The 15,248-nt window shown below is 44.6% G+C and overlaps 1 protein-coding gene across 5 annotated transcripts in view; it reads right to left on the reverse strand.

Moving 5' to 3' along the window:
- SZT2 (SZT2 subunit of KICSTOR complex) overlaps positions 1 to 15,248 on the reverse strand; it is a 187,260-nt gene that overhangs the window by 116,251 nt on the left and 55,761 nt on the right. For all 5 annotated transcript variants that reach the window (XM_088447303.1, XM_088447301.1, XM_088447302.1 and 2 more), the window contains exons 15-23: positions 10,083 to 10,288; positions 9,003 to 9,233; positions 7,090 to 7,168; positions 6,919 to 7,010; positions 6,672 to 6,840; positions 5,770 to 5,884; positions 4,467 to 4,580; positions 3,786 to 3,977; positions 3,567 to 3,667 (exon numbers count right to left, since the gene is read on the reverse strand). In XM_088447303.1, coding sequence (XP_088303429.1) covers positions 3,567 to 3,667; positions 3,786 to 3,977; positions 4,467 to 4,580; positions 5,770 to 5,884; positions 6,672 to 6,840; positions 6,919 to 7,010; positions 7,090 to 7,168; positions 9,003 to 9,233; positions 10,083 to 10,288 — 1,299 coding nt within the window. The remainder of the gene's footprint in view (positions 1 to 3,566; positions 3,668 to 3,785; positions 3,978 to 4,466; positions 4,581 to 5,769; positions 5,885 to 6,671; positions 6,841 to 6,918; positions 7,011 to 7,089; positions 7,169 to 9,002; positions 9,234 to 10,082; positions 10,289 to 15,248) is intronic.

The raw sequence follows: 15,248 nt of genomic DNA on the forward strand, positions 1-15,248 counted from the left end.
TCCCCAATGTCTCTTCTCAGCGAGCAGTGCTGCAGATACTACAGAGTGAACTCATAAATTAATTCTACTTTACCTTGTATCCTGTAAATCGTCCCTATCAGTAGTTGTTCACCAAGAAGCCACTAATTTGTTGACATGTACAGCAAGCCTCACAACGTGAGTGTATTTATTAAACAGGATGAATCTGTCTGCAGTAGACCTAAGGATACAGGATCATTTCTGGGGAAAATCCCTAACAGCCATTGTGTACCCCAAAGTCATCTAAAAATACAACAGTTTGACACTAATTGGAGTTGCGTCAGGCATCATAGCAAGGAAAGCCATAATCCTGCTATTTTAGTCACATTTACTGACCCATTCCTCATTCAGTGCAGAACGGAGACAAAACGCCATTATCCAATTGGGCGTCTTCTTTCTTTATAATCCCATCTTTATTTTAAATAGAAGGAGGACCAGGCATCGGATTTAGTAGGGTTGTAAAACGAAAAATGGTTTCGCTCTTGTGGATTTGAAGCTTCGCCCCTTAAACTGACTTTTTTTTAAATTTGTTATTAAAGATTGGTAAAAAAATGGACATATTAGGGAGACTTTATTTATCCCGTGTGTTTATTTTGAGATACATATACTGCAGCACTATCCAGGGCCAAATGCGAGAGGATTCGTCTGCCACTGATCACCTGCGCTGCCCACTCTCCGCTTACAAACAGTGAAAATTCAGCCTGTCCCGCACTGTAATCTTAGGGCCCAATTCAGACCTGTTCGCTAAGCTGCAGACGCACGCTACGGGCGATTATTGCATGTTTGCGCATGCGTCAAGTACGCATGCGTGAACCAGTCACTACGTCCGGGAATCGTGCGCTCGTAGTACACAGACTGGACGCTATTTTTAGTGACAGATAGTGCCGTTTGTGGGTGGTAACAGGGGAAGGTGCTTGTGAACGGGGGAGTGGTGCTGCGAACGCAGGCGTGTCTGGGCGTCAAGACTAGTTTTAAGGGAGTGCACAATTAGCATGGAAGCGTCATTGTACACGTCACTTGGTTGTATTTCAGCCTGCAGTGATCGCAGTGCTTGCGGCGGTGTAAGGTCTCAAGTGCTGCGTGCTGCTCCGATGGCTCTCGATGGTTCCGATTGTTTATACACTTCCTGGAGATGACTGGCGTTGAGAGAAAAGTGGGCGTCTTTATACCGGCGTGCGTTTGCTCTGCCATCGCGTCCTTACACCAGACACTGCGATCGCGGAATTTTAAAAACCCGGACCCTTTGGAGAGAGCGCAACTTAGCGTCCGGGTCTGAATGAGCTCCTTAATTCGCCATGGGAACGTGCTCCTTTCATTTGTCTCACAGTAACCTGTGGCTTAAATCTCTGTATAAACATTGCAAATAATATTCCAGGAGCCAGTCATGCAAATAACAATATGCAAATTCTAAGCTCTGCCGGTGCTCAGTGTAATACAATATGTAGCAATTCGCAAGCCAAAAACGCTCTTGGCAAATAATGAGCGTTAATAGAAAGAAAAAAAAAAGAGAAGAAGAAACAAACAAACATGGAAATAAACAACAGTGGTGTAAGCGATCTGTATTTTGATTTGATATTGATATAAAAATACTGCACTTTGAAACGCAGTGCAGGGAAATCAGCTTTGCTCCTGAAATGTGCCTTCATTTGGCAAATAAGAAATGGGCATAAGTTGTAAGGAAAAAAAAAAAAAAAAAAAAGAGTCAGTGGTTATGGAAGAGTTCGCCCAGGCAACGAGTCGCTGCAGCAGTGTAAAGAGAGATAAATTTCCGGTGCACGATTATTGAAATGAGGGAAAAAGGAGGAAGTTGGAGCATTTTAAGCAGCTGCTCTTCAGAGGGGTGTGTGGGCCATTTTCACCTTCGTAGCCTTTGTGTTAGTCGTAAAACTTTCAACTGTATTATTTTTTTCCCTTTATGTTGAATGTAATAAAAAGTCTCTTACGCACTAGGATGAAGCGCTGAGATACACACTGATGTGCCCCAGGAGGATCATCTAGATCAATGGTTCTCAAACTCGGTCGTAAGGACCCCACACAGGTCACATTTTCCAGGTCACCCAGCAGGTGCACAGGGGTACTCATTACCCACTGACATTTTAAAAGTTCCGCAGGTAGAGCTAATTATTTGCCTTGTGATTCTGCGAGGAGACCTGGAAAACTCGCACATTACAGACTCGGGGCCATATTCCTTTAGAAGCAAACAGTTGTTTGCCGCGGATAAGTAGCGTGAATCGGGGCTTTTCATGTGATCGGAACTTATCTCCGTATTCAATTCCAGATGGTTTTCGCCTATGCGGAAAGTCAATGCAATGTAATGGGCGAAAAAGATGCGCCTCTGAATAGCAGGAGAAAAGATGCGCCAAATTTTTATTTTGTGGTGCAAATGTGGGGAAACCACTCAGAACCCTTGGGACAGCCCCCCAATGGACAACTGCTTAAAAAAATCTTGTGAAAAAAACTTAACACCCCAAAAAGTACTTTCATTTTGGGGGTGAAAAAGTAAAAAGTGGGGGGACAAGCATAAAAACTAGCGAAATAGACTCTTTGGGGGGCCAAGTGTTTTTGCGATTGCAGGTGCATGTATGAGGGTGGTTTTTCACGTTTTTTTTAAAAGTTCACTTTACAGACATAAATATATGCTAGCACCCATTTTCAAGTACCCCAAATTTGCCTGGACTACTTATTGTCACCAAAAAATACTGCCTAATGCCGTTCTTCACCACTTGTGCAGAGACGCTAATAAGAAGCTAATGAAACAACTTAAGTCCCCCAAACAGTTTTATTAGGGCTTTTCGGACACATCTACATTGATCCCCAATGCTAGTGTATCATTTTGGGGGGGTTCAGGCTGATTTCCCCTATTCTGACAGCACTTACCGCCTGTTCTGACTTCGCGACTTGCCGTTTTCGCGTGGTTTGGAATTAAATAAGGCAAATTGCGGGGACGCACAGGATAAGTTTCCACCTCCAAAACACGCGATGTCGGCGGAAAGTCCGGCAGGCGAAACTTGACCGCGGAGGCGAAACTAATGGAAAACCGCCCTCGGTCGGTATATAGAACATACACATGCTGCATATCATTTTAATCAGCAAAGTCTGCTTGTGCATCCTACTCGCATCCTGAATAAGACTCACAGCGCGACAGCGGCGTGCAGGGAACCGGCGGCTCTCATGCTCCCTGTGTAACGCGACTCAAAACGCAGAGATAGACGAGGTAGGACACATCTGTACATCCAGGCCGGCCACCCAAACACATCTGCTTTAGAACCAGCTGCGCATGTACATTAATGTACAAATCAGACGCCACATGAAACGTGACATTAAGCTATGTCCTCAAAAGTACATAGTAAATACACCTATACTTCAGGATAAGTATTTCATTACCTTTATAAAAGTCAACTCCATATACATTTACCGGCATGCCCGCTCTAATGCCAGCGAAATTCAATAGAAATCCCAGGAAGGGCTTATCTCCTTCCATATGTCTTGTTGCCCCGTACTGATAGTGGGTCATCATAATATACTGGTTACTGACATAACTGTGATACCTGTATGGTGCTGGCTGGATTTGACGGCTCGCGGTGACTGACATGTGAGGAGGAGGAGGAGTCTGCAGCCTCGGAGGGGACAGAGCTTCTCAAAGGGTCCTCTGTAAATAGACATCGTATGTTTGAGGTGAAGAAAAGTTGAGGACAGAAAAAAGAAAATTAAGTTGTGTAATATAATCATGGGACTATAACAGGGGAGTGATACAAAATGGGTCGTACCTTGGGGAAGAGAGAAAGGAGCCGCATTTCCCTCGCGATCCCGCTGTAGGACATGCTCCATGAAGGTAAGGTGGTCCTGTCCGTCAAGAGGAATCTCCTGATCGTTGAGGTCACTCTGAAGGCAGTTGTGGAATAAGCTGAGCAGCATATCATTGGGCAGAGAGGCCTCCGTCGCCTGGTTCTCTGTCTCCGCTATGGGATAGAAGCATAAACTTACCAGCACATTCCAGGAGACCATTACAGTCTCGCAAAATTATTTTGGAGGCGTGAACCAATACTGATTAGAATGCCGTAAACCCATTTATTAGGAACCAGTAGAAGAAGGTACTACGCCACAGGCCCCTAGTGAGCTCTCATAGGTGGAACCTGTAACTCTGGACTCTAGTTCCTAGTGAATGGATAGGCTGCATTCTCATTAGCAATAATGCAGGACACAAACTGGCTGCCTCCTGTGTCTATAGGGGTCATTTCAACATCTTCTGAATCCAAAATATATACAACTAGATTTTTCAGGTTTAGACAACGTAGGGAATTATCCAGTTGTGGCTTTAACGCAGCACGTTCCATTATACTGAATCTGTTGAGTCATTTATTGCATGCATTTAGTGACATATTCTATTATCAATGTGTTCGCAACAATGTATTGAAAATGTAAGTATATCAAGTGCTCTCTCTCATTACCTCTACTCAGTGTCAAGAAGAACATCTCTATCTGTTGGCATTTAGGCAGCAGTTTCATCAAACCAAAATGAAATGGGATCTCCCGGATGTACAGACCGCTGCTCTCTGGGGGGTCTGCAAGAGAGACGCATTAATGAAAGCTGGACCCAAGGCACCCATATTCCTGCAGAACTGGTAAGGACATGCAGAGACAAGTAAATATTGAGAACATCACCCATATGAAATTGGTAACCAGCGACCACCAAGCTGTTGGGGAACTAAAAGTCCCACAATGCCCTGCAAATTGCAACTAGGCAAAGATGTACTTAAACGTCCCTATAAGCTGGAGGGGATGTAGTCATCAGTCCAGCAGACGGCATGCCGCAGGTCTGAATCCAGACACTGAAAGTCCCACACGGGACTTAAGGTTGGCGTCAAAATACCGACACCTATCTTAATCCCGACGCCGAAATCCAGAAGGACGGCAGCCCGAACGAGGAAAGTCTGGGGTGCCCTTAGCGTTAGCCGCAGGGTTTAGGCAGCGTAGCTGGGTTAGGTTTTGGAGGGGAAGTTAGGTCAGGCACCACTAGGGGGGGGAGGGTTAGGCACTAAAGAAGGAGGGTAAGGTTTAGGCACGATAGGGGGAGGGGGGAGACTTCGGTTTAGGCACTAACGGGGAGAGTTAGGGTGCGGGGTGGGGAGGGTTAGACTACTAGGGCAAGTATACTTACACGACCCCTGTCGGGATTCCAACCATTGGGATGCCACTGTCGGTATTTTGACAGTAGGCATCCCGACAGCCGGCATTACATACCCATTCCAAGCTGGGGAGCTACAGGTTGCTGAAGCATTAATTAGGATTTAATGAGAAAATCCTTATGTTCCTAGGACCTGATTTAGCAGCGGACACAATGGCGATTGCAGAGGCAGATCGATTGATTGTTTGCCATCGCGCATGTGTATAAGCCGCACTGCACGTGCGCAGCAATCGCACTGCAATTATGGGCGCCCACCGAAATTCATCACCAAGTGAGGTACAGGCTGTCAGCGTTTGGGGAGGGGTGGCGGGGGGTTGTTTGGAAAACGCAGGCGTGTGCCTGTTGGAGCGCCATTTCATGGGCGTGCATAAATGAGCCACTGCGATTGTATACGCAACATGAGAGCCCTCTGCGTGCGTGGAGACTTGCAGTGTTTGCAACTGGTCAGACTTGTGAAAGCTACGCGACTGCCCGATTTGGCTGGCTCTAGCATAGTCCGCTGCTGAATCAGATCCCTAGTTATTGGATAGGCTTTGAAGAAAGTGTAAAACTTCAGATCGTCTCACCTGGATTCTCATTTTTAGTCAAGGTGGGGGAGCTGCCATCTTTGTTCCGGCAGAGCTGGACAACGTATTCAAATGTTAACATAACGTTGATACAGTTCTGATCACGGGGGAACAGCTGCATGAAACAGGAATTATATATGTCAGCAGATCAAGGCAAAATATTTATATGCAGTAATACAGGTTACATTTCAGGCCTTTCCCCTACAAATCTGCGAAGTAAAAACAACAGTTAGCTACGCCCCCAATGACATCACACGCAATGCTGCAGGTGACACGGCAAAACCTGCTCCACCCAATAACAACTTCACACAAATGTTCACGCAGTTCATAGTCACGCCCCCAATAACATCACACAGACTTCGGTATACACTGAAGTGCCAAAAGTCATGGGATAGCGGTATGGAAAGGTAATGGTAGGTGGCGTCAGAACCTGCATCGGTTGTAATGTGACGTCTCGGGAGTCAGTTTGGACACCGGCTAATCTGCTCATGGCAAGGTGACGTGAATTATTGGAGTTTGAATGGGGCATGATAGTGGGTGTCTGACGCATGGGACATTCCATTTCCGAAGTTGTGCAGACATTTAACATTCCTCGATCTACGCTGTCACGTGTGTAGCGGGAATACCCCATGGAAGGCATTCGGGGGTCCAACGCGATATTAGGCATCTGTCCCATGACTTTTGGCACGTCAGTGTATCTCCCATTTCCCAACGTTCTAGTAGTGGCATCCTGGTGGAACTGGATTTGTAGAGGTACATTCTCCTGGAAGAGTTAGTGCACCATTTTGGAAGTGTGTGAAAGTACATCAGACCTCTCTCACTATTCTTTTTTTAAAAAGGTTCTTCTCTGTGCTGCTTTTTATTTTGAATAGATGACCCTCTGTATGTGTCTAGAAACTCACTGCTTGAGGAATCTCCGAGTACGTAAGGCCTTGCAGGTGTTTCCAGCTCTCGCAGGTCCCCATAACGTAGCCAATCTGAGGCTCCACCCAACACTCAGACACCAAATGTAGCTCCGTGTCCTGTTCTATGGCTTCCACCTCCGTGTCGTTGTCCTCATCCGTGGAGAAGCTGTAGAAGTACAAGTGGATAGATGGTACTCGGGTACAAAGCAAAGCAGGGGAGGTAGATAAGGAAATTATAACCTACCTGTCTTTGGTTGAGGTCACGTGTGGAGGAAAGAGAATGTACTGGATGATACAGCTGTGTTTTTCTATGCTGCCCTCACCTACAGAATCACTCTGCAGAGAAGAGAAGATGACAATCTATGGAGAAGGAGTACAGATGTAAAATACCAGAGGATAAAGGAAAGACTCTCACCTGAATAGGGACCTCTAAGACCATGTTAATGATCCCTTCTCCGCTAGAAGCAAAGTGGAACCCCTCCGAGAGTCGGATCCTGGAGGCACAAAACAACATAGGCCAGCATTAAACAACATCAACACTGGAATGGAGCGAAACGCGCACCCGCCATATAAATACAAGTGTTTCAGAAACAATTTTATATGAGAAAGGCAAGAAACATATTGGGGTAGATGCAAAGTTGAAAGTACGCCCATTTCCAGAGTATATCTTAAACTAGTTAAGCAGGTGTGAGCTATGCAGGGTTGCACGCATTTCGACTAAATACACTTATGACTAAAGAGGCGGAAGGAACAGGTTTGTGACGGCATGTTCTCATGTTGGCAAAGTTCAAAGGGGATGTCCTGTTTGGATGTGTATCCTTTGCAATTAGTAAAAGATTAGAGTAAGTACTCACTGAGGATGATTGTGAGTAGTAAAAAACTAGGCGCACGTGAGTAGCATACAACTCTGCCTGTGGGCAAATACACACATATTCAGTTTACGCTTCATTTTGAGCAAAGTACACCCAATTAACTTACGACAACACATCAGCCCCATAGTGATTGCCTGGCCATTCTGTACCATTTCCATATGTATGCAACAAATTAAACACTGAAACTTACAGAATTAGATCACTCAATTTAAAGAGAGCCGTGATGATGGGCACTGGCTATCCACAGCCTTTTATTATTAGTATACTAATTGTATAGTACACAGTTCTTTTGTTTGTTTTTTTTAAATCAGAGGTTTAGTACATTACACAGTTTTGTGGTATCACACTAGATGCTCTGCCTGAAGAAAGGGACTTGGCGTAGTGAAACGCGTAGTAGATTTTTTATGTTGATTTTTATTTTACACTTCAGTTTTTCAATTATATGCCATTTATTTATTTATATTTGATACTATGATCTTATTTCCATGTAATTGTTTCATTTTTCTTTAATATCTGTTTTGATGCAATGTGTTATCTGAAATAGTGAGGGAAGTATATATTGTGCTACTTGCGATATCTCCATGACAATTTGGGGTTAGGCACTAAAGAGAGGGTTAGGTTACGGAAGAGGGAGTTAAGGTGCGGGAGGGTTAAGGTTAACTACTAGGGGGAGGGTTAGGCTGCGGGAGGTTTAGGCACTAGGTGGAGGATTAGGGTTAGACTATGGGAGGGGAGGTTAGAGTTAGACACATGGGGGGGTTAGGATTAATGGAGGAGGTGTTAAGATGTGGCAGGGTTAGGGTTAGGCACTAGAGAGAGGGTTAGGTTACAGAAGAGGGGGTTAAGCTGCATGAGGGTTAAGCACTAGGGGGAAAGTTAGGTTTAGGCACTAGGGGGGGTTTAGGGTTAGACTACAGTAGGGGAGATTAGGGTTAGGCACTAGGGGGAGGTGTTAGGTTAAGGGAGGGGAGGCTGAGGGTTAGACTATGGGAAGTGACGGTTAGGCTTGTGGGAGGGTTAGGCTACGGGAGGAGAAGTTAGGGCTAGGTATAAGGGGGAAGGTTAGGTGTTAGAAAAGCAATACATGCTTCTGGAAGCCATGCAGGATCTGCCAGAAGTCATCCTGGCGTCCACACGGGACGAAGATGACACCTCTGGAGACGCTGGACCAGATGTCACCACTAAGGATATGTTTTCGACATTCCAATCATGTCGACTTTTCATCTGTGTCAATATATTGAATGCCAATTAGGTCAGTGTCGACATTACAACCATGTCGATATTAGGAATGTCGATAAAATATATCACACCTGTCACAGTCAAATGGAATTACATAGTCATAGACACTCTCTCTACCGGAGAGTACTTTTCCTATTACATCACACTACAAAAGTTATAAAAATGAATAATAGCCAGATACTGATTTTATTATCCCAGTGGTCATATGGCAACATACTCTGTTAGGGTGGAGAGGATCTGCGCCATGGCCACGATGGGCACAGTGGCCGTTAGACTTGACTGCACAGACCAGATCCACCTCTGATGGTAGAAGTAGCGGGATAGGGATGCCAGTGTGGAGGAGGCCGAGCGGTTGGTAATGGGAGGTCCGGGCACTGAAGTGTGCTGTGCCAGGCTCTCCAGGTTCAGGATAAATGGCGTTCGGTAATCCAGAGGCAGCTTATCATACCTAAGAGAAAGCACAAGTACTCTGTGACTAGTACACCTGTAAATGGACTGGTTCAGTGACCCGAAGGGTCTGACGAAATCTACTACTCCTGGAAGCAGGGAGGTAGGTGGCTCATATTATGTCACAAAGCACAATGACGTCACTTTCACAACTAATTCAGCAGATCCTCAGGAATCCCTTCACCTACGCCCAGAGGCGATTATTAGCTACAAGTGTTATCACTGAGGCATGAGGCACAGAGTTTAGACAAATCATGGAGGGGCAGTATATAAATTGTATACAGCCAAAGGTAATGAACATGTAGAGAAGTCTCTGGGAAGGGGACTTACTACTGGCAGTGGTGGTGTTCTTTGGGACAAAGAAGAAAGAAGCAAGTGAGGTGGGGAGGGAAAAGGGGGTATTTTAGTTTTTTCGACATAAAAACTCCTTACGCACTGGAGTATTTTATGGTCCAATTACTGTAGTATTTACAACCAGCCAAAACCATAAAAAGTTTTTTGTACCATCACTGTATTACCAAATGTCACAAATTGTTTTTATTCTGTAATTAGGTGTAAAAAGGTGACAGTCACTTACTTTATCATCAGGTTTATTTTATATCCCCCCCCCCTGAATTCTCAGACAGAGAGACACAAACAAGTCGCTGCCCCAGAGCTGGCATAGGTCATATAGACGAATGCCTAGGGGGGCACACAGCGGGCACTGAGGCCGTCCCCATGCGATTGGCTACAATATAAAAAAGGGACACCAGCTAGAATGTTGCTTAGGGCACCAAATTGGTCAGGGCCCGGTCTGCGCTGACCGCATGACTATAGTACACATAGTTTAGGCTCAAAACTCTGCACTCACTTGATGAGCAGCTTCTCCAGTGGTTTGTGCAGTAAGACCAGGCAGCAACGGTCCGAGAAGGCAGGTGGTGGCGCCTGTGGCGGGGGAGACTTAGAGGGGGAACTTATTCCAAACATCTTCCTCTTTACTCGAGGTGTGGTCTCTTTGCTCTGCACCCTATGGGGGAAACGCAGCTGAAGAATCCGGTCCCTCAGCTCCTCCACGATCTGTGAGGATGGAATTAAAGTCACGACAGATAGCAGATATATTGCCTTCATCTTGTCTGTTTATTACATAGATGGTCTGGGGCAATGAGACAGGTGGATGCACAGGGAACTAAAAGTTCCAAAGGTTACCAGGAAACATTACGTCTTCAGGTCTGGCTTTCCACCCCAGCAGGTGGACCTCCTGTGGTTGGGAGATGTTTTTCTCTCGGTTGTTGATTAAGGAAAAGCCCGCTTTAGGAGCTAGGAAAGTATTGCCTGTGGATTGGCTGGAACGTAGGACCCCAAAGAAATCTATCATTATGTGATGGTGCAAATCTACAGAACTCCACCCAAAAATCTGGATCTGTTTTTTTTTTTTTTAACTTACCAGAAAATCCTTTTCTCCGATTCCATGGGGGGTCCCTGGAGATGCCGAAGTTAAGTGAGTGGGGTGAGGAGCATGACACTTTCAAATTTGGCAGTGAAGCTCAGGCACCCTCTACCTCCAAACCCTGTACGGCTGAACTGTCAAACTGTTTTTTTTACTAACAAAGACCAAAAGAAAGACGGAGCATACGAGGAGGAGGCGGAGGGCGGGTCCTGACAAGACTCATAAAGCAAATAACTAACTAACCAAGCAGTGTAAGGGAGGGGGTCTGGTGTCCCCCAGGGAACAGTTGAAAGGGATTTTTAGGTAAGTACCAAAATCCTGTTTTCTCCTCCATCCACTAAGGGACACTGGAAACATCCCAACGCAGTCTCTAAGGGTGGTAACGCTCCTTGGCAGTGCGGTACACCTTATGCCCAAAGCTAGCAACCTAAGATGTAAAAGTATCAAATTTATAAACTCTTATGAAGGTGTGCGACGCTGCACAATTGCTCAGCAGTGGCCCCATGCATAGCCTCCCATGAGGCTCCAACTAAGTTGAATGAACCCCGAAACGTTCCGGAACCATTATCCCCATATAGCCGGATCAATTACATACAAAATTCAATGAACAAAAAAAAAAAAAGACTATCCATATAACAAATCCCTTTTGTTCTGTGACCATAAACTTTTAACACTCTAACGACATCCAATGGATGAACGGAACCCTCATCATCCTGCTGCTTCTCTGAAAAGGCTGGAACCACAATCTCCTAATTAATTAGGAACCTTGAAAATACCTTGGGATGAAGGAAAGACTTAGGGGTAGATGTATTACGCCTTGGCGAGAGATAAAGTATCAACCAATTAGCTCCTGTCAGTTTTCAAACACAATGAAGCAAACAGACAAGATAAGAGATCTACCTACATAGGGGCACTCCCTGACTTATTTCCGATTTCAATTTGACAATGAACGGTCAACCAGTAGAGGGTACTTCCTATCAACAAAAATATAAATCATAACTTTGAATGTATTCACCTAAAAATTTTCCGACTGCGAAATATTAAAAAAAGAATGTGCACAAATGTGAAAGTAAAAAATATAAATTGTTATGATGACCTCCCAAATAAACCGTGTCTTATTTATTGTCTCCTGGGACAAATGTCTCAAAAATTCTTGGATCTCGGTATTAGTGGGCATCATGGTATCCACAGATGTATTCCTCTTAAGCTCCTTATGAAATGAATGTCTCTTATAATTGCATTCATTCGGAGATATAGGGGGTCATTCAGACCCACTCGCGAGCGGCAGTACGCTCGCAAGTGGGTCGATGTTCCCCACTGCGCATGCGCACGGCGGAGGGAGCTCCGTCGTGCGCATGCGCGAGACCCGGCGAGCGAAGGACTTTCCATCGCTCCGGGTCTCGCACCAAAGGGGGCGTGCTGTCAATGTTGATTGACAGCACGCCCCCTTTGGTGGGCGTGCCGGGGGCGTGCCTGCCAGACGGAGGCGTTCCCATGGGAACGCCTACCGTCTGAAGCCGGCCCCACTGACATCACTAGTGATGTCAGTGGGAGTGATTTTGGCTCTGATAGAGCCAAAATCACTCATGGGCTTGTGGTTGAGAAACCCGACCACAGGGTTTCACTCGCAAGTCCGATGGTCGCGATGGTCTTGACCATCGCGACCATCTTGTTGGACGCTCGTATATGCTGTGGGTGGTGACCCACAGCTATACGAGCGTCCAGGAGGACGCTCCATTTTAATGGAGGAGGGCCCTGATTCAGAGCGAGCGCTCTGGTCAGAGCGTCCGGCTCTGAATCAGGGCCATAGTTGGAACCTTGGAGTCACATGTTCTTATGATAACCAATTTATTAACCTGGAATAGGCGATCTACTATCTTGTGAAGGTACAGAGGTTATAGTCTCACATTGACTCTTGGGACTAATTGCTCTGCCCCAGTGACTCTTCACACCAATATTCTGTGGTTGCGAACTCTAATATTGTATTATTCCTGTAATAGGAGTGCAGAAAATGGTTGCTGAAAACCATATTGTGTAGTGATTTTATAATGTATCAGGCAATATATAATGGTCAGACACTGCATAAGGTGTTTCTGACAGAAAGAAGTCCGGACCAGACATACTAATTCTGAGTCAACACGGTGTTACCTTCAATTTATCTGAGTACATACACGATAAACACCCCTCAAAATAGTTATTCCAACATTCATAATTGAGGCAACAGTGCCCCCTGCTGTCTATTAATATTTATGTATATTTCCAAACATGACCTTTATACTTGTTTAAATGCTGATGTAGGAGTTTTCCTCCTATATAAACTGTCATTTGTCAGTATACAGCCAGCCTATTGCTCGATGTACAAGATTACTCGATGTACAAGGTATTGGAGGGGCTCCTGGGAAGGAAACCATTTATGTTCTGAGTAGATGATCTGACAAGCAGGTTAAGTGTTTATTATACTTTACTCTCTTTCTTTAACTTTGTAATAAATGTCTTTTTGACTGATATTTGTTTGTGTGGCTTTATTAACGTCTTTGTATCCAAAGAATCTTATCTCGTTCCACCGAGAAAAATTCCTTTTCCCTAATATCTCTTAATAAGGTTAGTGTTACACAAACTTCTAAATATAAGGGATATGTATTATTATAAAGGTATGGCTATCTGTATCACTATTCCCGTGATTACAAATATATCATATTACCATAATTGCTATCATACAATATATCACTCTTAATTTTATTTGGCACTTGCACATTATGGTATTCTCTACAACCGCAATATAATGGATATGATATGTCAGTAGTAATAGCTTCTTCCAACAATTCTCTGTACCACTTATCTTGTGGTTACAAATGTATCTTATTTAAATGGTAATTGATATCTCGTGGTTCCAAATGTATCTTATTTAAATGGTGATTGACATACAGTGTAACATTCTCAGTTTTGTTTAGCAGCTGTATAGATTATCAACTTGCAAACCAATCCCAGAATGCAGTAGTCTGTTACCAAAGTGTACCATCCAGAATTCCCCCTATTGTGATCGTAAAGTGTTACGTGACCCCGGATTCACTATAATAATTTTACAGCCTCATTAAGCTGTTGAATGATTCATGTCATCTTTCTGCACACTTATTACCGCTGAGACCGCTTCACATTGCACCTATGCATAAAAATAAAGTCATCTTCGGTCACAACATAACAATAATTAAAATAACAAGGACACGCTAACAGTCTGTAAAGAGACAGTTAGGAAGTGATAGGTTGGTACTTTATCTCCCTCCGCTTTATCTGTATCCAGGGCTTAGTACATCTACCCCTTATGGGGCACATCCACTAGACGATCTACTTTCTCCCTGTCCAATCTCTAAACGATTTTCCCTTGAAATTTTATCTTTCAGTCTGAACGATTTGCAAACGATCTTTAATAGATCAAGTGAAATTGACCTGCAGGTTCGGTCGACTGACGAGACGATCAAACGACCAGCGGGAGCGCGCATCGTTGATCATTAACGACCAAACACTGCGTGATTTATAAACTATTTTTAAACGATTGAACGATAATGACATCGTTATCGTTCAATCGCCAGCTAAAATCTTGTAGTGGATGCCCCCCTATATGCCTTAAAGCAGCCCAATCCTGATGGCATACCAGAAAAGTTGACTGAATTGAAAGGGCGCCCAACTCAGACATCCTACGGTTTCGATGAAATGGCCAGCAGGAACACCACTTCCCAGGTTATTATGTTCAAGTCCACAGAAACTAACAGTTCAAATGGAGGACCATGCAGAGCTCACCGAACCTAATTCAGGAACCACATGACCAATGGAGGCACAAATGAGGTAGTACATGTAAGTACACCCTGCAAAAATGTCTGGACCTCTTGTATCAAGGCCAAAAACTTTTGGAAAAAGAGAGTAATAAATCTCTCTTTTTCCAGACCCAATGATAAATCTCTCCTGACACTGGCCATCTAGCTTCTAACATAGGGATTTATTTATGAGGCAGCGGCTTTTCCCAGCGGGCAGCAGGTAAAAGCTGCTGCTTCATAAGGAAAGCCCATGGTCTGTAAAACATTATGCGCAATACCCTTGTCTTTCAGCAGCATGGCTTCAATAGCTACACCGTTCTAGCCAAACGAGACAATGCAAGATGCCAGAAAGGACCCTGAGCCAACAGGTTCCGACCTTTGAGGAAGACGCCAATGAGAAGCACATCAAAGACTTAGCAGATCCGAGTACAAAGACCTTCTGGGCCAGTCTCGAGATATCAGGATTAATAGAGCCACGGCCCCCCCGCCTCCCTTTATTAGAACCTTTGATAACCTTGCTACTGGAGGGAACAGATAAATGAGGGGATGTTTCTTAGGGCCTCTGTTGCAACTACCAGCAAAATTTGTTGTGTAACAATAATTCTTCACCGTAAAGTTCAGCCTGCACGCCTTCATGTCAAAGTCCTGCTGATCCCATCTTGCGACCAGCTGTTTATATACCTTGAGATGGATGGCCCATTATCCTGGCTGCTTCAATATTCAGCCTCCCCGCTGTCAACCTCTGAACTGAAGATAGCAGTCAGAGCAAGGATGTTCCTCA

This window comes from Taudactylus pleione, unplaced genomic scaffold, assembly GCF_031769625.1.
Source record: "Taudactylus pleione unplaced genomic scaffold, aTauple2 ptg000428l, whole genome shotgun sequence".
NCBI lineage: Eukaryota > Metazoa > Chordata > Amphibia > Anura > Myobatrachidae > Taudactylus > Taudactylus pleione.